The sequence below is a fragment of the Plecotus auritus genome (assembly GCF_963455305.1).
Source record: "Plecotus auritus genome assembly, chromosome: 2".
Classification (NCBI taxonomy): Eukaryota; Metazoa; Chordata; class Mammalia; order Chiroptera; family Vespertilionidae; genus Plecotus; species Plecotus auritus.
The window spans coordinates 184,877,525-184,898,666 of NC_137771.1; the positions used below are offsets into that span (position 1 = coordinate 184,877,525).

Here is a 21,142-nt window from a genome sequence, read left to right on the forward strand (position 1 = left end):
AAGCGCGGCGCTGGGCTCCGTGGGGGGAATACTAAGGAGCGGGAGCGGCCAGAGCACGCAGCGCAGGGGCGGGAGCGGTCGGGGAGCCTGCGCCGCGCGCTCCCTGCGCCCCGCCTCTCGGGTTCCTTTCTCCCTCTCAGGCAGCCGGCGGTGGGGCACCGAACAAAACCCTCAATCTCGGACTCAGGCTGCCTCTGTGTTCCCGGGCCTGGTCCCCGGGCCTCCAGGCCTGCAGCCCCGCCAACCCCTAGCTATAACCCCAATTAGAATTCCCCTGCGGGCTCGGCCCGCCTGGAAGCATCCAGTGTGAGGAGCCTCATCAGATCTAGAAGGCTTTGTCCACGCCCCTCCCCCCACCGGGTCCAGCCAACGAAGCTCTAATCTCGGCTATGCAGGTACCTCGGAAACCTATTCCATGCCGCGCAAGGGGTTTACTGTCCAAGAGTCCTTCTTGACGCTGGGAAAACGACTGCACCTGCGCCCCCACCCCCACCCCCCATCCCCGCATTTTCTCCTTTGACATTTCCAGAAGCTGTTTTCCTAACTCTCTCCCTGGTTCTTATTATTTATCCTCTGAACCTTTCGAGTGTGCAGGCAGTCTTTGGGTGGGAACCCCAGCCCCAGACCTCATTTATTTGGCGCAGCGACTTTGGGCAAGTTTCTTAACCTCTCCCTTTCCTCCTCTGTAAAAAGAGATAAAAATACTTCCTTCCCTGGCTGGGTTGTTATGAGATTAAATATGATCTGTGTATAAACGAAGCATTTTAGCCCAGTGCCTGGAGCGTAGTAAATGCTCAGAAAAGAGTAGCCACACTTCTGGGCTGATGTTTGCTGAAAGGAGCTGGCCTCTCCAGCTAAACACCATTGTCCTTAGCCACGTGACCCTGGGAGCTGACCAACCCGCTCTACCCTCAGCAACTTGAGACAATGGGTATGAAAGGATGTTGTCTGTAAAACACCAATCAGACCTCCCCACCCCCCACCTCCACCCAGGAACTCTGGGCCTTAGAGGGAGCTCCGGGGTACTTTGCCCTCTACTGTCATCACCCACTGCCAAGAAGTTGGATGCACTGATAATAAAGCAAAACAGGGAAGTTGAGCCTGGATCTGGTCTCCCAATGACTCCAGGAAATTCTGAAGAGCTGGCACTCAGGGACTGTGAACTTGAGGGCACCAGGGAATCCTGCCTTGGGAGTGGAATAAGAAGGGGCAAGAGAATCGTCTTACTGTCTTTATTCTGCTGAAGGCCCAGCTGGCCCCACTGCAGGGCACAGGGCCAAGCTTTTACACGCTCACCCACGCTCTCTGCACACACACACACACACACACACACACACACACACACATAACCCATCTCTGGCTCTGAGAGTCAGTCTCTGGGGGGGCAAGGGCTGCTCCTCAGCCTGCCCCTGCCTGCCCTTTTATGACAGCACCAAGGGCGGGGGTGGGGCAGGGCCCTCAGCCCCCAGAACAAGTCCCTGTGCAAACTGGAGGTGCCAGTTGGCTTTGGAATGGGGGTGTCACATTTCCCCATTCCTGGAGTCCCCTCCTCCAGTTCCTGAGGGAGGGACTGCTCTCTTCCTACCTGGGGGGCCAGACCCCTGCCAGGGCTGGGCCCTATGGAACCCAGGCTTATCCCCAACCTGCCCTTGCCAGGACCTCCACTGAAGAACAGCCAAGTTTGAAGTGGTGGGGATCCCCCACTGGAGAACAGGAAGGCCTGGGCCCCGGAGGGGCTTGAGGAGGGGTCATCACCCCTCTCCTATTCCATCTTCAATATGAAGAGGTTTTGGGCACACCTTCTGGGGAGGGAGCACAGGCCTGGAGGAGAAGTCCCAGCTTGGGCCTCCCCAAACTTTCATCTTCTGGGCCACAGCCTAAGGCCAGGCACCCAAAAGTCTAACAGTCCAGCCGACCGGTCAGAGTCCCTGTGTAGTCCTTGAGGGGCACACACACCCGGTGGGAGTTGGGTGTCAGACCTGCACAGGCAGCGTCTGGTTCATCTGCAGCCGCATGTCCTGGATACTGCTAAGGATCTTCTTCTGGTGGCCAGCCAAGGTGACTCCGATCCGGAGCAGGTCTCTGCAGATGGACCAAGGGCAGGGTCAGTCCCTCTCCTTCTGCTCACTACCCTGAGCCCAGCTCAGACCCCCTGCCCTTCCCCTCCAAATCTGAGGCACACTTACTCTGCGGTCATCTGAGCCACCAGGTCAAAGGATGCAAACCCTGCGCTGACGAAGCTCTCTTTGTACCGCCCCATCTTAATGGCATCCAGCCAATCACCAACTGTCGTGAAGGTTGTGTAATCCGGGACTGTGCGGTCCAGGAGGGGCTGTGACATGCTATGTGAGAAGGAAGGGACCTGGTAAGTCCTAACGACCGGGGAAGCTGGGGTAGGGCTGCTGGCTTAAGAGCAGGGTCGGAGCAGAAGCAGAGGTACTGACCCAGACTGGGCGCTAGCAATGACCTTCAGACTGGCAGCATTGCGGATGAGTTTGTCCAGGGTATTGACAATCTGGGAGAATTTGGGTCTGAGGTTCCGGTCCCGCACCCAGCAATCCAGCATGAGCTGGTGCAGTGCTGTGGGGCAGTCCATGGGTGGGGGTAGCCGGTAATCCTGCTCCACGGCGTTGATGACCTGAGCCGAGAACAGGGAAACCTGGAGTGAGCAACCATTCCACTCCCCAGCCAGCCCCCATCCACTGGACCACTCTGGTCCCACTCACATCCTGGTTGCTCATGTCCCAGTAGGGTCGCTCTCCATAGCTCATGACCTCCCACATCACGATTCCGTAGCTCCAGACGTCACTAGCAGAGGTGAACTTCCGATAGGCTATGGCCTCTGGGGCAGTCCAGCGGATGGGGATCTTTCCACCCTGGTGAGGGGGGCACATGCCCTTCACCCTATGACTCCGGGCTGATCCCCAGCCCTGAGCCCCTGCCTGGTTGGCCCCGCCCCCAGGCTCCCTCCCAGCTGCTTCCTGTACCAGGGAGCTGGTGTAGGTAGGATCAGAGGGGTCATCCTCCAGGAAGCGGGAGAGGCCAAAGTCTGAGACTTTGCAGACCAGGTTGCTGTTAACAAGGATATTGCGGGCAGCCAGGTCGCGGTGCACATAGTTCATCTCGGACAGGTATTTCATGCCGGCAGCAATGCCCCGCAACATGCCCACCAGCTGGATGACTGTGAATTGTCCATCGTTGAGCTGGAGGCAACAAGCAAGCTGAATCAGGCCCATCACCTCCCTTCTGGCCCAGGGCCTGCCCAATGACTGCCTGCCCACCCTCTCCAAGTCCTCCAAGACTATGCTTTGCTTATCCTTGCGACTATGTCCAGAGGGCACTGAGAGTAAGGAAGCTGCCCTACTGTGTGGCAGGCATCTTTATACAACATCTCAATCCCTGTGAGGACCCAAATAGATCCAGCACTCCCATTTTACAGCCAAGGCAGCTACACTCAGAAGGCAAGCAAAAGCCTGAGGTCACACAGGCAGTAGGGGACAGAGTCAGGGTGAGAACTGGGGTTTCTCTGGCTCTGAAGTCCCTGCTGGTTCCCTTAATAAATATTCATGGACTTGAACAGGGTCGGTGTGACTTGTGGGAGGAAGTGGTTTGCCCAACCCATCTTTTTGGGGCAGGAGAAAGGCAAGGGGCTGGAGGCTGGCTCTTACCCGGAGGAAAGAGTCCAGGGCACAGTTCTCCATGAACTCGGTGAGGATCATGACTGGCCGACTTTTGGTAACCACGCCCTCCAGCCGGATTATGTTGGGGTGGTCAAACTGACCCATGATGGAGGCCTCACTTAGGAAGTCCCGTCGCTGCCTCTCAGTGTAGCCCACCTTCAGCGTCTTGATGGCCACGAACACCTCCCGGCGGCCGGGCTGTTTCAGTCGACCACGGCACACTTCCCCGAACTCCCCTGCAGGGCACAGGGCACAGGTAATAAGCTATTTCTGGGAATGCTCCTACCCAGCCTGCCTCAGCCCTCCCCTGGGGTAACCCCCCCGCCCCAATCCCCACTGTGCCCCTGGGGACTCACCAGCTCCAATCACCTCCTCAATCTTGACGCAGGACACATCGATCTCCTTGGCAAACTCCCGCACGGCCTCATTAGGGTCCTCGTAGGTAAAAGGGTCAATATAAACTTTCATTCCAGGAGCGACTAGAGGAAGAAAAGGTGGGTGTGAAAGGGGGCGGCTCTTCAGTGAGGGGACTGAGTCAGTCTGCACCCTCAGGCTGTCACCCCTGGTGGGAGCACAGGTTGTGACCTCCCTGCTAAGCCAGCTCCATATCCCTCTCTGTTGAAGCCACAACTTTCTCCTCCCTCCCCACCATCCCCTCTGTGAGAACTAGTGACCATAAAAGGCACCTAGGATTCTTCTTCTTTCACCCTCATCTCTCATCATGTCAAAACCTCTCTCACATTTGCCCCTCCCCTCATTTACACTGCTCCTGTCCTTGTCCAGGCCTTCAACACTCCAACTATTGCAATAGCCTCCCAGCCGGGCTCTCTGCCTCTGGACTTTTCCCACCAATCTACCTGCATACCTGTCTCCCCAAAACAATACTTTCATTGTATCACTCCCCAGCTTGAGAGCCTTTCCCATTACCTATGGTGGAGTCAAGTCCCAACTCCTCTGCCTGCCTTTCACGACCCTCCAAGGACTGGCCGCAAGTACCTCGCCTTGCTTCCCAGCAGCTGTCAAGCCAGTCTTCTCACTGCCCCCACAGTTGGGCACTCTCCCTATCCCACCCACTGCCTTCCAGAGGCTCCTCTAGCCAGGAATGCTCTCCCCCATCTCTCTAAACCCTACTCATCCCGCCTGGCTCAGCTCAGCCCAAGGCCACCTCCTCCAGGAAGCCTTCCTCTTCTCTGAACCCTTACTGCCCTTGAAACAGGAACACCCAGCTTAACACTGAATTATTCTCTCATTGTTTCCTATGTGTACACATCTTGTCTTTTTCACAGGACTAACTGCCTTTGAGGACAGGGGTCACATCTCATTCATCTCTGCGGCTGGTGGGAGTGAGGTAGGGGCTCAGGAAATGGCACTGATTGGAAGCAGGAGGAGGCATCTCCAAGCCCTGCAGGGACCAAGGCAACTTAAGGAGACAAACTCACTATATTGCTGCAGCTTCTCCGTGTATTCTGAATCAGAGCCATGGCGCTGTTTCCTGGAGGGCGGAGAGGGAGAGGAGGCCTGAGACAAGTCCCACAGCAACCCTGCTTCAGGGGACCCTAGGGCACATAGGAGGGGTAGCGTGCCCGGGGGATGGCCCAGTGCCTGGTTGTAAGGTCGGTGGATGCAGCAGCCACTGGGTCTCTGGGCAAGGGGCGCAGTGGACTTCGTCCACTCTGCCAGTGGCTTCAGGGGATGTGGAGGGAATAGGTGAGGATGTGGATGTGGACTGGAGAGGACCTTTCCAGCAATGAGAGCCTGGGCCCAGGAAGGCTGTGGCTCTGGGTTTGATGTGGATAGTGATTCACCTGGGCATTAGGGTACTAAGAAAAGCCCTAGTCAGCCGTGGGAGCAAGCGTGGGCCTGGGAGTACCTGAGGCAGACAACAGCAATGACCACCACAGCCACCACGAAGACAAGCCCAGCTGTGGCCGAGCCCACAATGAGGGGCAGCTGCTCCTGGAGCTGCAGGGCACTGGAGCCTGGAGACAGGAGGGCACTGGTGAGGGGAGGGATGGAAAGTGTGGGCTGGGGCACAAATAGGCACAGAGGGGATGTACCTCTCTCACTTGTGGTCTCAAACTCAGCTGGGCGGCTGTACTGCCCATAGCCAGCGACGGTGCGGGCGCGGACCTGGACCACATAGCGAGCCTCGGGCCGCAGCCCGTCCAGCTGCACAGAGTTCTTCTGGCTGGTCACCGTGGAGGCGATGCCCTCACTCTACACCACCAGGAGGAAGGAGGATCTCAGTGGGTTCTGAAGCCAGTTAGCCCCTGCCCACCCCAGGCCCATCCCATGACCCCCCCACCCGACCCCAGGACCCAAGGCCTTGCTCCCAAGGGTCCCTAACACTATCTGGGTGTAATCTTCTTGTCCCAAGGCCTCCTCCTGCCCCTTGAGGCTCTGACCTTCTCAAAGTACTTCATCTCATAGTCCAGGATGACGCCGTTGGGCCGCTCGGGGGGTGCCCAGGACAGTGTCAGGCTGCTGCCTGAGCTGCTGTGCAGGTGGAGTGTAGGCACTTCAGACGGGGCTAGGGGAAGAGTGGGGGGCTCACCACAGGTTCCTCCAAGGACTCAGTTCCCATGGGCCCCCTGGTGGTCCGTTGACAGGCTCTAACAAACCTCAACTCTGTCTGGGGAAGATTACCCAGGCCCGACCCTCCTGAGTCCCCTCCTCACCAGCCTGGTTGGTGGTGATATTCACAGCTGCGTAGCGGGGCGGCAGAGGGCTCTTGCCCGAGACACCGTTGACTGCCTGCACCTCAAAGGTATAGCGTGTGTGGGCCAACAGGTGGCTGATGTGGACCCGGCGCTCTGTCAGGCCCAGCTGCCGAGGCACAAACTCTACGTTGTCATCACAGCGTGAGCAGGCAAAGGCACCCCCGGCCCCAGGGCCCCCATGGCACTTCTTGCAGATGACATTGTATAGGAGGTCGTCCCGGCCACCCAGGTCCCGGGGCTCACTCCACTCGAGGATCAGCGAGGTCTCATTCACATTGGAGATCACACCCCGAGGTGGAGATGGCACGGCTGCAGAGAAGGAGGAGGGAGAAGGCAGTGAGCTAAGGGACCTAGGACCATCCTTCTGCGCAGAGTTCCTGCACCCTCCAACCTGCTTTTCCCTCCTTGCCTTTGCCTCTGTTTTAATAAGCAGAGTACCTTTCTTACATACACTTCTTCATTAGACAGACTCCTGGTTAGCCTTCAAGGCTCAACTTGAGATGTCACCTCCTCTTGGAAGCCTTCCTAATTCATCCTCTCCCTGTCCTCTGCACTCCCACAACACAATTCCTGGGCATCCCTCCAGCCTAGCACTTAGCACATTATATGGTCATTATCTGTCTTCATATCTGTTTCTCCCACCAGGTTGCCTTTTGGGCAGTGACTGTATCTTATTCTCTTCCACATCCCTGGTGCCTGGCACAATGCCTGGCACACCAAAGGCCAGAGCAGGGAGAAAGCGGGACGCCAGGCGACTCCATGGATGTGAGGACCGCTCTATGGTTAGAGCTGGGCCAAGAGAGCCACAGTTCTGCACAGAGGAAGATGGACTAGAAGGCCCCAGCCAGTTCCTGATGTTCAACAGCTAGTAGGTGCTCATTAAACATTGGTGGAAGGACCAGTCACTTCCTAGCTGAGCCTCAGTTTCCCCACATGGAAAATGGACATATTCAATGGACCACAAATTTTAGGCCCTCCCAGGCTGGCCGGCAGAGGCAAGGCCTGGAGCCAGAGCCTGTGAGGAGGCGCGTTCACTCACTGGTACAGGCACTGTCTGCAGAGTCCGAATCTGCACGGTAGAAGTTATTGTGGCAGGTACAGATGCTGGCGGCTGGCGAGGTGGTGCGGCTGTTGGGGGGGCAGGGCAGACAGGGCCCCTCTCCCTGCTTCGCCTTGTAGCTCCCAGGGGGACAGGCTGTGAGGGAGAAGAGGAAGGGTGTGCTCAGCTCCCTTCTCTGCAGACACCAATCCTCCACACCACCGTGAGAACCTGGCCCTTCCCCAGCACAGGTCTTGGCCCCTCCACCTTCTAGACTGTGGGGGCCACGCTGGTATTGCCCAACTCCAACTGCAGCTACAAAAGGCCCTTTTTCCTTGTGGAAACCCCACGTCAGCGAATTCCTCCCTGACCCTGCCCCCAACCTGGTGCCCAAATGATGAAGACCTCAGCCTGGACAGCTTGGGCTTGTAGAGACAGGGAAGTGAGAAGAGGAAGAGGTGGAAGATGGGAAGAGCCCACTAGCAAACTGGCAGCACCCTCTGCTCCACTGGGATGCCCCTCCCCTTTCTGAAGCCCGAGGGAAACCCTGGGACCCTCAAGGCACTCCAGGACAGACTGGAGATGGGGGCCTCTGAGCTTCACAACCAACTTCTCTCCCCACCCACCAGGAGCAGGGCAGCAGCTTCTTTCTGCCCTTGGGCAAGGCTGAGGGCAGAAGAGGGGTGAGGAAAGGAGAGAAAAAAAGCAGGCAGGAAAGCTGGGGTCACCTGGAGTTCAGAGGCCTGAAAGCATCCACAAGGGGAACCCCAGGCTTCAGAGAGCCCAGAGCTGGATGCCTGAACACCCCTTCTCTGCTGCCTCTCCTGCTATCTACCACCTGCACTTGGGCCCCGGGACCTGGGCTCTGTCTGACCTATGATGGCCATATAATTTATTATTCAAACTGGAATATTTCCAGAGTTAAAGGGATCGTTAGTAATAATCATGTTAGGACAATGGGCATAAACTAGGAATGCCCTGGACGCACTAAAGCAGGTGGCCACCCTCTCCACCAATACTGCCTCTGGGGAGGTCATCCAGAGTGTGGAATGCCCAGGGTTGGGGCTATGCCTTTCCCTGGGGTTTAATCTCCCCTCACTAAGGTGATATTCCATCCAAGCTCTTTTGAGCCAGTGGGGGAGGGGGCAGAGGCCAGGCCAGCCTGGTTGCTATGGGAACCAGTATGCATTTCCTGCCAGGGACCTGCAGAGTGTTAGCCCCTCTTCAGGCTGTCAGGCTCATCACCCCCACCACCTTTCTCCACTTAGAGAGAGGAAGTCTGGGGGCAGGTTCCCTTAGAAAAGTGAGAGGGGCCTGGCAAGGCACTATTCACCTTCTCAGGACAACACCCAACACTTGCCTCATAGACAGGTTGGGGCAGCCAGCCCCTCAGCTAGGGCTATGCATAGGGCCAGCTCCCATCCCTCAACAGAATCGGGCAAAGGGGACAGAAGACAGGCCCGGGCACCTTGTCCTGCGTGGTAAAGCACTGGACAAGACTTTAGGCCCAGCTCCCACAATCCCATCTATGAGGCCTTGAGTGCAGAACCTCTCTGAGACTCAGTTTCCTTATTGGCAAAATAGGGAACATAACTGGAATCGGCCTCAAAAGGTTGTGGTGAGACTCAAATAAGAGAAGTCTAGTACACTGTAAGGTCTTAGGAGTACTCTGCAAGCCACCAGAGACAAGCCTCCTAGTCTCCTCACAGAAGAAATACAGACAAAACAATCCCTGATCCCCGTGCATCCCAGGGCTCCTGAGAGTCAACTGAACTCCCACAGCATTTGTGCTCGCCACGTGCCAGGCACGGCTTCAAGGCTTCACAGGCATCTACTCAGGTAAGCCCCACTCCACCTCCATAGAGAAATCATTATTGTCCCTGTTCTGCACGTGCGGAAACCGAGGATCAAGAGTTAAGCAATTTGCCTAAGGCCTCACAGGGCAGAGGCAGGACTCAGGCTTCAGAGGCTGGGTCCCTGTCCACTGTGCCTAAGTACTGCCTTTCAAGGAGCAGATAAGACCCCCAAGGTGAAAGGGCCAAGCACGCGGTGCCACAGACCCTGTCCCCACAGCTGTATTTCAGCACCCTTGGGGTGGGACAAACAGGCATTTTTACTGGCCTCCCGAGTCTCTGACCAGGTTCTCCAGGGGCCTCCTTGTCAAGAATTCTCCTGTCTCCCTTCCTCTCTATTTAGTTTCATTTTTTTCTTCTTTTTATCCTGGTACCTCTCCTCATCTTCTCTCAGCTCCCTCCTTGCAGCACATTCTCTGCACCTGATACCTTCTTCCCTTTCCTCCCCCACCCCAGACCTGACACCAGACTACCTTGCCTGGCAGGTAGGAAGCAGTGGACAGGGGGCAATAGGCGGCTGTGGCCCAAGCTCTTCCCTCCCTCTGCCCCCCAGGCCAGTCCCCACTCACGACGGCACTGGGACTCCTTGGCAGCTGGCTCATGGCCGGTGGCACAGGTGCAGGCGCCCACAGGCACCATCCACTCCCCATCACCGTTGCAGTAGAGCTTGAGTGGCACTGACACCTCTACAGCGTTAGCGATACAGGTGCCAGGGGCAATGACCAGTGAGGTGGGCTCGGCCCCAGTGAGGGTCTCTGGGAAGAGGGCGAAGCCTGCAGTGGTGGATGCACACTTCTTATAGAAGGCACGCACGGAGATGAGTGACATGCAGGCACCCTGGTCCTGGAAGGCCAAGTAGAAGCCGGCCTTGGACAGCGGCCCGAAGCTGCGCACCTTGGTGTTGACACGGCCAGCATCGAGCCTCGAGAAGCTCTCATCGGGCGCGATGGTGTCCACCTTTACGTAGGGATTCTCCATCCAGAAGGGGGAGGAGGCCGAGGCCACATCGCTGTCAGCCTCATAGTAGAAGAGGTTGAAGGTTTCCTTGCAGGAGCCAGGGATGTTGGGGATGCTATTGCAGTCACGCACAGTGAACTTGAGCTCTATGTAGACCCGCTGCACATCTCGCCGCCAGATGAACCCCGTACGAAGCCAGTTGTTCTGGCTTGACTCATGCACATTACACACCTGGTACGTGCGGATGGGGTTCATGGCCTCGTCGTAGCCACTCACCTCTTCCCACTGTACATGGGCCAAGTGAAAAAGACAGGGAGTGAGCACCAACATTTGCCAGGTGCTTACCACATGCCCAAGTCTGCTATATTTACTTCACAGAGATGCTTCTGCAATGTAGTAGCTGAACACACAGACTACCTGGGTTCAAATCCCAGGTCTCTGCATGCTGTGTAACTCTGGGCAAGTCACTTAACTTCCCTGTGCCTCCATTTCCCCGTCTGTAACGTGGCAAGAATAAAGACGTACAAGGAATAAATGACTTTAAGTGAATAGAGCACTTAGGGCACTTGATAAATACTATGTGAGTATTAGCCATAATGTTTATTATCTTTGTGCCTTAGTGTCATTGGCTGTAAAAAGGGGCTGCCTGGAAGTAAATGAGGCTATGAGGAAGTATAACATGTAACGTCCTTGTAACAGTGCCTGATATAGAGCAAGCATTCAATAAAATTGGCTATCACATTTATCCTTTACAACAACCCCATGAGAAGGTGTATCTGCTGTCCCCACTCTAGAGAAAAAGAAGTCAGGGCTCACAGAGGCAGGGATTTGCCCAAGGTCACACAGTCAGGCCTGGGGACTGAAGGCCTGTAGTGCCACCAAACCCTAGTGTTCCGGGGCTTAGTGTGGTTGTGGAGGCCAAGTAGGGAGGTTAATAAGAATATTTTAGAGATGTCAGGACTACAGGAATTTAGTAAACAAGAAATGGAGGCCCAGAAAGGTAAACTGCCTTGCTCAAGGTCACAGAGCAAGTTCAAGATCTGGAACCAAGGTTTCCTGGTTCCCAAGCCAGTGCTCTTCCCAGGGACCCAGGAAGGAGGAAGAGAGTCAGGGCCAACAAGCAAAGGGCTGTCAGGCTGGAGAGGGACGGGAATAGGCTGAAGACAGGCTGAGGGGTGGGGAGAGAATGGGACAGAGATCATGTATGTGAGAGGGGGACACAGGCAGGCTGGAGGATGAGAGATGGGCCATCAGGCAAAGAAGGCAGGTGACAGGTGAAAAGGATGCGGATGCTGCGGGAAGTGAAACTGACAGGCAGAGAGAGAGAGAGCCCTGTTCTCCAGCCCTGGTATGGCCAGGAGGACGGATGCTGGAGATGCAAGGGGCAACCAACACTCAGGAGAGATGGTGAGGAAGGAAGTCTTACCCCACTTTCTGGATGAGATGTCCATGCCAACTCAGATGTCACCCATTTTGTGTCCATGAGGGTCTCTGGGGGTCAACAGAAGAAAAAAGGTCAGGGGCCAAGCTCAGGATGGGAAGGAAGAGGTCACCTAGTAAAAGCCAAACACGGGACCAACTCCCCCCAGGCACCACCCCACCCCTCCCCTAAGTCCCCAAACCCCTCAGCTCCCCTGCCCTGGAGAAGACCCTACAGCCATCGCCAGAGATGTCACACCCCCTGAGATGTCAGGTCAGGCCAGCTGAGAGTGGGTGTTTGCTGCTGACCCCAGGCCTGGGTTAATGAGGCAAGAGCCAGGGCCAGTTCACACACCTACAGTCTCGGCTAATCTCCACACAAAGGGCCAGCAGGGCCTTTATGCTGGAACAAAGGGCTGTGTGCTTCAGACCCTGCTGCCCAGGCCTCCCCTGACTCCATTCCCAACACAAAGGCCCAGCCCCACACAAGCCCCGGGGAAGGGGAGGGCAGTTACAGGCCAGAATCCACTCCACCTCAGCCTCCCTCCCACTCAGCCACCGGGGGGATGGGGCAGTAATGCTCTTTGAGGGTGGGAAGAAGGCCACCATGACCCAGACCAGCTCCTTGAGAGCTAGTGCAGTTCTCCCCACAATCTTTAGATGAAGGTACTGTTGGTGTACACCTTTCACAGACGAGAAAACCAAAGCTCAGATAAATATATGGCCTCAAGTGCAACTGCTAGGAGTTGGGGTGAAGGGCTGAAAGGTGGCTCAAATTCAGGTCTGACTTCACAACTAACCCCTTAACCAGGGCACTCTCACTGCAATGTGCTCCTCTGTAAAAGAGGAACAGGGAAAGCTGCTATGTATCCTTTAAATCCCAACCAAGCTGTCACCGCCTCCAGGAAGCCCTCCCTGAATCCCTAAGTCAGGGTTAGGTGCCTTCCTTGGGCATCCAGGGCTAGGGGCTTTGTCACAGCACCAATCCTTTTCTGACTTGTGGTTCTTTATCTATTTCCCCTTGCTCCGCCACAGGAGGAACCCATGAATGTTTCTGACATAAACTTGCTCCCCTCAGAACCTGGTTCTGGGTTCTGGCTGGACAACTCTGCTCTCTGACAGCGTGACCCCAAGATCAGATCTAGGAGCAGGAAAGAGGGGAAAGAAGTGTCAACTCCTTTCTTACAGCCTAGAAGGCAGGGCAACCAGCCATCCTCCCCTTGAGTCTGAGCTGGAATGGGCACAGTCACCCCAGAACTTCTGGAGGCCTCTACATCAGCAGTGGGGCAGGCTGAGAGCACCCAGAGGGAAAAGACCCGAACCCCACAGGCTCCAGGCTCGCAGCCTTGCTTGTTTCCTGCAGCTGGGTCTGAGCCGAGGGTGGTGGAGGACGCAGTTGTGGCCCTGGGGCCCAACGGATGCCATGGGGGCAGCCAGGCAGCAGCCATTCACTTTGAGTGAGGCCCGTCTCTCCCTGCAGCAGCGCTGGTCCCTGGAGGGCAGGCTGCAGGTGAGTCCTCCCAGCCTTTTGGCCAGACAGGTCCCTCTGGCAGACAGACACCAACATTAGGTGGGGGCGGGAGGGAAAAGGAGATGGGCAGAAGCAGGGGCCCAGAGACAAGCAGGGAAAGAGGCTGGCGGGCAGAGCAGGGGCCTCCTAGAGGCGGATGGTGGGCGGCACCCGAGCAGGAGAGATGTGAGAGACGGCTGGTTGGGACCAGACAGCTGGGATGGCCGGCGGCGCACTACAAAAGACAGTAAGATGGAGAGACAAGGAGGCCCAAGGAGACAGAGGCAGAGAGAGAGGGAGGTTGCCAAGTGGCCTCTTCCCCAGCCAGCAGTCCGAAGTAGTGTCCTGTCCCTGGGAGCCAGCCCAGCCAAATGCACCCCTCCCCCAGCCCGCCAGCCAGTCCGCCTGCTAGTCTGCCCGCTGCCCGCCACCCGCCCGCCGCCGGAGCAGGCAAGGCTCCCACCGCTCCCTTGACTGCCTCCCTCCTCCCTCTCTCGCACTTCCTTCTGCTCAGCCTGTGCCAAACCCATCTGGAACTGTTTAAACCCAAATATTCAGCCCCCTCCCCCCTTCAGCCAGATTCCTCCACAGTTTAAAACAAGCCCTGCGCTGGCTCCGAGGGAGGGAGTGGAGGGAGGAGACGTGGGGAGGTGGGAAGAGGGGGGTGGGTAGGAGAAAGGGGAGGCTCTTCATTTCTGTTTAATTTCTGGGGAGAGAGCAAGGGAGGGAGGGAGGGGATCGGCCCTTGGCCATCGCTCAGCCTTGGCCATCGCTCAATCTCCGCACATTTTTCCCATTAATGAGGAGAGGACTTGGATTTCGAGTCATGTGTGCCTGAGGAAGGGCTCCGGTCACACTGATGAGGAGGGGGCTTACTCTTTGGGGGAGGGGAGGGGTCGGCTTCCTTCAGCAAGACAGAGACCTGAGGTGCCTGTGTCCCAGCCTCAGGAGGTGTGTGTGTGTGTGTGTGTGTGTGTGTGTGTGTGTGTGTGTGCTTGTGTGTGCGCATGCGCACGTGTGTGCTGGGTTGGGGTAAAGGATATGAGGTGTGGGGATGAGGACAAAAGAAAAGTGAGTGAGCAGTTTCTAAACTCTCCAGCTGTTGCCTGCACCCCTGCCCTCCTCTGTTCCACCATGTGGCTGCTGCAGGAAGACCAGAGAGTAGCTGGCCACTCCCAGATAGAGGATTTGGTCAAGCAGGGAACCCCAACGGCCCCCCAAAAGCAAGCAGGGAAGTGGACCCCAGGCCTGGGGACTTTCTGGAACTGGGCCTTCAATGCTCAGAAATGAAGCAATTGCACTTTCAGAGCGACAGAGAAAAGCCACGTGGCAGCAGCTGTGTGGCCCGCGCCTGTGCACAAACATACAGATACCACACGTTTCATCCAGTTCTCGGTGGCTAGGTTCATTCCCCACCACTGGGGCCAAAGAGTGACAAGTCAACACATATGGGGGCCAAAAACACACAAAGCCACAGCTGCCAGAAGACACACACAGCTTCACACATAGCCATGGTCTGTCTCTCTCAGACACTCGGGTGCACATGGCACAAACAGATTAGTCTTCTCTAGATGTTCACATAGAGTGAAACTTTCCTACACACAGATTTGGCTTGCCTTACACCAAGAGTCACTCTTACAGTCTTCATATGTGCAGATTTCCTGAGACATATGCATACACCGAGGGACACACACCCAACTGTACATTCTCCTTACACACCCAGCCGCACACACTGCCAGCCACAAGGCAGTTTTGAGTGTAGTCAAGTGCAAACAAAAACACCAGTTTTCCTGTACAGACTCTTACATGCTCTTACATAGTCACACACACTAGCATCAGCTGCACACACACAGAGGCCCATTTGCACTGAAACATGCCACAGGAGCATACAGACACACTGTGAGTTTGTGAAAAGCCTCAGAGGTGCATCCTTCATGCACATGCAACACGCGCGCACGCACACGCACACACACACACTGCAAGTACAGTCTTTCTATGGGAAGAGTTGGGCGGGAAAGTGTATGCTAAGAAAGCAGTGGTACTGGGCAGCCTGGACCAGACCTGCTTCCTGTCACCCTGGCACATGCTGGAGCTGTCACAGGTCACAAGGCTGGGGTGGCGCAGGGGCATGAAGATGGTTCTGGGTGTGGCTGGGTGCAGCCTCCCCAGGTAGAGCCCCTGGCCAAGCAGTAGGCCACTTCCCTGCCAGCACAATGGCACTGTCTGCAGGGCCCCTGAGCCGTTGGGGAGGGGATGGCATCATGAAGAGATCTAGCCCCGGGAACTTCAGGCAACACTTCCACACATAAGTTGGGGGCCCAGCATGAGGAAAACGGGGCAGCCGGCCTGTGTCTGAGAGCCTCACTGGGCCGCCCTGGTACGAGGGCACCAACTAGGAGCCTGCCACCTGCCCTGGTCGCACCTGCCAGGCCCCACAGCACCCTACCCGGGGAATAGGGGTGTCAGTGAAACTCAAAGAACCAAAAAATTCTAGAGACAAGCAAGATGCCTCCAAGCCAAATTCCAGCCCAGGGACTTTGAGGTGGGGAAAAGGTCTTTCTCCAGGGCTGGAGCAGCTGAGTGTGCAGGGGCAGGTGGACAGAGGGGCTGTGGTCTGGGAGAGGAGGTGCATCCCAGAATCCTGCCTGCAAAGAGAGAATGAACTTCATGCCATCCCTGAGTTGCACCCCGCGCACCCTCCTCCCCACACAACACAGGGTCCATATCTCAGCCAACCAACTCCAGAAATCTGTCCCCAGCCTTCTCCCCTGGTACATATGCACGCACCAACCTGCACACTCAGGGCGGTTAGGCTGAGGAGCAAGGGGTCTTGGGGGAACCCTGCCATGGGACCTGGAGGAGCCTGCCTCACCCAAGGCCACCCCCCCATCCACATGCCCCTGCTGCAGCCCTCAAGTTTGGGAAGGAGGAGTGGGGAGCATCTCAGAACAGAGAACACATTTTGTTTTTCATTCTTCCCCTCAGATCATGGGGATTTATAATTAAATAAACCTGAGAGGGAGAAGAGAGGAAGAGGCACAGGGCAGGGAGCCCAGATGCCTCAGTGCTCATCCATGCCCCCCACCCCAGTCCTGACCCTGCCACCCAGTCAGGAGGATAGATGGAGAGCTAGCCCTTAGGTGAGGCCTTTGAGCCTTCCCAGGGATCCAGGTCACAGTGGGTCTGGCCAGGAGTCTGGGGACAGAAGGCAATAGGAGACCTGGCGCCAGGGCCAGCCCCCAGGGCAAGGGGCCTCTCCCACCCCATCAGGTGCCCAGCTGTACCCAGGCTCCCTCCCCTCACTATCCCCTCCCCCAGCTGCCCAATCCCGACAAACCAGTTTGACTCAGCACAACAGGCAGGGCTACAATTTTAAAACTATGCAGGCCTGGTGATTCAGCCTCTTCATGCTGTTTAATTAGTATAAGGCCGGTGGCGGAGGGTGGCAGAGGCCTTGCCCACGGCAGCTTCAGCTTTAGCTCACTGCCACTGAAGCCACAGCAGCGGTGGCAGCAGCAGTTCTGGCTAAAGGGGAGGCAGTGACAAACAAACTGGTTCCCCCAAATGCCTGCCACTGTCCCTCAGCAGCAGCGCTTTAGTGCCAGCTCATAACAAACAGGGACGGAGAGTGGGGGCCACCAGAGGCAACTCAAACAAGTGAGCCAGCCACAAAAATCCCAGGCCGTTGTCCCCCCTCAGCCAGCACCTCCACAGTGGCCACTGCTGCCCCCTGAGAAAGAGGGGGACTCACACCCTGCCTCTTTCCCTCAGGGACTGATTCCCCTGCAGCCGCAGCTCAGCCACCGTGGCTCGGCCGGGAGGGGGCTGCGCTGGCTTTCCATCTCACCACTGTTTCTCTTTTCTCCAAAGGGTCTGACATTTCCCATCCTATCACAGGTATAAGGGACCTATGGTTCAAACAGCCTTCCTCATCCCACACCCCGTTCCTGTTCTGCTCGCCTACAGGATCCCACTCCCATACCCGTTCTTGGTTCTGAAACAGAGAATGATCTTGGCTTAGGAGACTAGAGAGCATTACTCGAAAGGAAAGTGAGCAACGAGGTGGCCTTGTTTCCCTGTGTCAGTGGGTAAATCCGAGGACAATTGTGTGTGTGCGTGTGTGTGTGTGTGTGTGTGTGTGTGTGTGTGTGTGACCTCGAGCGTGTTGGGGGGTGGGGTAATCAATCAAAGGGCAAGAGGAGGGGTATTTCTTCAACCACGGAGGACAAGCTAGTTGGCTCCATCCTCATAGAAAACTAATGCAATCCTTCGATACAGAGTTTCACTGAACCCCAAGTGTGCAGGGAGGGAAGAGCAACCGGTACTAGACAGTAATGAGTGGGTCCATGAGGGGCAGCACCCTTAGCTCAAGGACCCTGAGCCTAAATATAATGCCCTCCTCCCTCAGCCCCCCATGCAGAGAGCCAAAGTCTCCCGTAGGCCCAGAGCAAACTAGATACTGGCAAAGCCAAATGGAAGGCTGGAGCAAGGAGACTGGATCACCCCGCCCGTAAAGCTTGGGGCGCTGAAGAAATCTTCAGTGCTTGCTCTCTGGTCACAGCCCAGGACCTCCAAGTCTACCCATCCCACCTTCCAGCTCCAGAATAGGGGTGGGGGACAGGCTGGAGTCAGAGACAGCTCTCTTCCCATCCTTCCCCTTCCCGCCTGCCTGCCGGGAGCTGAAGGGAGAGGGAGGTGAGGTGACAACTTCTCCCTTCTCAGACCAACCTTCCCTCCCCCATTATTCTTTCCTGTGATTGCCCTCCAACACGGTAAGGGCACAACATAAATTTTCACTTCTGAGGTTCCCCAAGGAGCAAACCCTAGGGTAATAATAACAATAACAGCAAATCCTTGAATAGCCATAGCTATGTGCTAAGAACTTTACACACATTAAGGATTCAATAGCCATCGGAGGTGGGTACTATCCTATTCCATCTCCCTGTGAGGGAGAACTTGGAGGGTGAATAAGGGTACCAGCAGGGCTAGGATCAATGCCTTGAGGCATCTCTCCTTTTCCTTTCATTTTCACACACACAAACCGAAGACACTAGGGTCTGAGATTGGCAAAAGGAACTGTTGAAAGCCACCCTCGGGAGGCACTGCTGCTTCCTAGGGGCACACTGGCCTGGCCGCTCACAGCTGAGGGGGCAGGAGAGGGATGGGGGAGAGGCTACAGCTCATCAGGTCTCTGCCTCCTAGCCAGCCCCTCAGGTCCTTGGTCTCCAGATGCCAGCTCCTGCTAGGGCCTACTGCAAATTGTGAGGGGTGAAAAGGATGGGGACAGAGAAGAAAAGACAGAGCGGGGGGGGGGGGGGAGTCTCCTCAGGTAGTAGTAGTAGTACCTCACCTGACCCTAACCACACCCCCACCCTAATCTGAGCACCAGCACCCACCACACCCACAACAAGGGCCCTGGGGCCTGGCACACATAGCCCCATAAGCGTGTGTGCCTGTGTCGCCTCTCCTGGGCTAAGACACAGACCTGGGAACTCCATCAGGCTCCCTGGCTCACACCCTTGAGGCAATCAACAACAAAGCCCCACTCTGGTTTCTCACGCCAGCGATCCTATCACACACATGTGGATGAGTGTGCACAAGTGTGGGCGTGACCTTGGTGTGTCTGTCTGAATTTGCATGTGTCCATCGGTGGGACTCGTCTGTCAGCACCAGTGGGCTCAGAGATAAAAGGGGTGGGGGTCCATAGGAACGTTGTTCCCTGGAGAAAATCAGGAAGCCCCAGAAGATACCTTTCTCTCGGAACTGTTTTTTTTCCTTCCAACCTTTAACTTTACCCATTGTGAGCATATGAACAAATCAAGTTACACAGAAGCCGTTTTTGTTCTTCAACTAAGGAAGTGACTAGGTCTGTTAAAGATATCAAAAATAAGTACTGCCTATATTCTAATTTCCCCCAAATTTCAGGGGTGCCCTTCCCTCCACCTTACAGAAGGTTTTCTTCCCTCCTTTAATGGCTTGGACATTTTTGAAATTGTGTGTGTATGTGTCGTTTGTGGCCAATGTCAGTGTCCCTGTCCCTGGCAGGCTGGTGTCAAGTGGCATGTGTGTGAGCTCTCTCACCAGGGCCGACAACACTTGGGCTGTTCATCCAAGTACAATCATTGGGGAGTTGGAGCTACCCTCTCAGCAGCAGTCTTGGCAGGGTTCACAGAAGCTGTTGAGAAGCCCGGCCTTCCCCACTGGCTAATGGGTAAGGCACAGGGCTCCAGAGCTACCTGGGGCAAACCCCACCACCTCAGGGGTTCAATGGAGACCGGAGCACTGGGGGATGTCCTGCTGGAAGGTGGAGGGGGATCCGCAGAGCAGTGTGCAACGCCGGTGCACCTTGTGTGCAACTGGCACTCCGTAAACCATAAACAATAACAGGCCCCCGCCTCTTCACCCCCGCAGCCATCCCCTGACAAAGCGGGGTGCACTCATTCACACTCTCACAATTAACTCCAACGGGTTCCTAACCAACGCCGTCCCCCAACCTGCGGAGTCCCGCTTCCCACAACTCTGCCGCAGCCTCGGAGCCTCCGCCTTGCTGGGGTCGCCCACACTTCCTCGCCTCCCCGAGGTATCGAGGGCCCCGCTTCTCGCGGGGTATTCGTACAAAAGTGCACAGCGCGGCCAGGACTCGCGGAGACGTTCGACCCGAGTCCAATGGCCCGCGATCGTACAGCCTTTGCAACCGCTGGCCTCGGAACCAGCCGGAGCCTCCTAGGCGTCTCGGTGGGCGTCTCGCCACCTCTCCTCCTGCCACGGGAGCGGGCTCAGGTGGGGGACCCTCCTCGGGCGTGCGCTCAGTCCATATCGGAACCATACTGCGGGCTCTCTCCGGCCCAAGCCCGGGCGATCGGAGCACCTTAACCCTCGGACGCGCCCCCCCGACGCCGCTCACCTTCGAGCGCGTGGCAGCCGGCGGGCAGCAGCAGCGGCAGCAGCAGCAGCGGAGGGAGCAGCGGCAGGAGCGGCGGCGGCGGCGGCGGCGGGCGGGCTCGGGCCATGGCCGGGGGCTCTCCGAGAGCCGAGCCGGGCCGCGCCTAGCCGCGCCGGCGGGGCTGCGGACGCCCGGGGGAGGGTCCGCTCTTCGGGCTCCGCGGCAGGCTCGCGCACAGTCCCAGGAGATCGGGCCAGGAGGGGGTGCAATTCAGGCGAGCGGCTCCGGGACCAAGGCAGCGCCTGGAGCCGGCGATGCTGGCAGGTCGGTCCCGCGGGAATCCGGACAGACCGGTCCAGGAGGATTGGGCGCTGGAGAGCTCGGAGCCAGAGGGCTCGGGGAGGCCAGCCAGAGCGAGAGGGCGCAGGTGGTCGTAGTTCGGGGTGCACGGTAATCCGGGGTACGCCGCGGGCTCGACTCGGATCCGGGGCTCGGGGTGCGCGGGCCGTCAGGGGTCCGAGGACGGGTCTTTGCTGCGCCGCTCACGTACTCACTTCTGCTGTGCCCGGCGCTGGCGCTGCCGCTCTGGGCGAGGGGGGCGGAAACGGCCGCCTGCCCGTCAACCCCGAGGCCCGCCTCTAGCCACCGGCCGCCCACTCACAGGCCGCCAGGAGGGCTGGCTCTGCCCCGACAGCGCTCTGCTGGAGCTCAGTTGGCGGCACCTCCAACAAGCCCATCCTCAGGGTCTACAAGACCTGGAGTGGGCGGGGCCAAGGAAAAGATGAATTAGATTGGGCGGAGCAACACAGTCCATCAGAGGGAAAACCCGCCTCCTGTCGCCTGTTGGTGGTTAGTAATCGTGGAGCTGCTATCCAGGTACGATGAACCGGGGGCGCCCTCCTGTGGCTGGTACATGTCTAGAGACGTCCCCACGTGGCTGTCTTTTCTCCAGGCACATCCAGACCCTAAATTCAGCTTAGGTACTATCAGGAGGCGCTCACCTCGAAAAATCCTGCGACCAAAGCCTTCTCGCTCATTCATTCATTCATTCATTCATTCATTCATTTATTCAGCCGTATAT

At 57.0% G+C, this 21,142-nt stretch overlaps 1 protein-coding gene across 4 annotated transcripts; it reads right to left on the reverse strand.

Annotated features, from left to right (window-relative positions):
• Positions 1-1,217: 1,217 nt before the first annotated feature.
• Positions 1,218-20,649, reverse strand: EPHB3 (EPH receptor B3). 4 transcript variants are annotated; one of them, XM_080658098.1, is made up of 16 exons: positions 20,083-20,649; positions 11,676-11,740; positions 9,862-10,534; positions 7,440-7,595; positions 6,359-6,709; positions 6,086-6,210; positions 5,738-5,897; positions 5,551-5,659; positions 5,120-5,172; positions 4,037-4,159; positions 3,669-3,916; positions 2,988-3,203; positions 2,727-2,876; positions 2,445-2,638; positions 2,187-2,342; positions 1,218-2,082 (listed from the first exon to the last, which is right to left on the reverse strand). In XM_080658098.1, the coding sequence occupies exons 1-16, from the start codon at positions 20,186-20,188 to the stop codon at positions 1,974-1,976; spliced, it is 2,994 nt and encodes a 997-aa protein (XP_080514224.1). In that variant the 5' UTR covers positions 20,189-20,649; the 3' UTR covers positions 1,218-1,973. The 4 variants fall into 4 exon arrangements, with proteins under 4 accessions (XP_080514224.1, XP_080514223.1, XP_080514222.1 ...); XM_080658097.1 differs by having other exon boundaries at positions 5,551-5,897; positions 20,083-20,336; XM_080658096.1 differs by having other exon boundaries at positions 1,224-2,082; positions 2,727-3,203; positions 20,083-20,336.
• Positions 20,650-21,142: the final 493 nt, after the last annotated feature.

Excerpts from the sequence above, each read along its gene's own strand:
- EPHB3 (XM_080658095.1), bottom strand. The coding sequence starts at position 20,188 with ATGGCCCGAGCCCGCCCGCCGCCGCCGCCGCCGCCGCTCCTGCCGCTG. Across the intron at positions 11,741-20,082 it reads CGGCTGCCACGCGCTCGAAG|AGACCCTCATGGACACAAAA; the intron begins GTGAGCGGCGTC and ends GTTGACCCCCAG. Across the intron at positions 10,535-11,675 it reads CATCTCATCCAGAAAGTGGG|TGGGAAGAGGTGAGTGGCTA; the intron begins GTAAGACTTCCT and ends GCCCATGTACAG.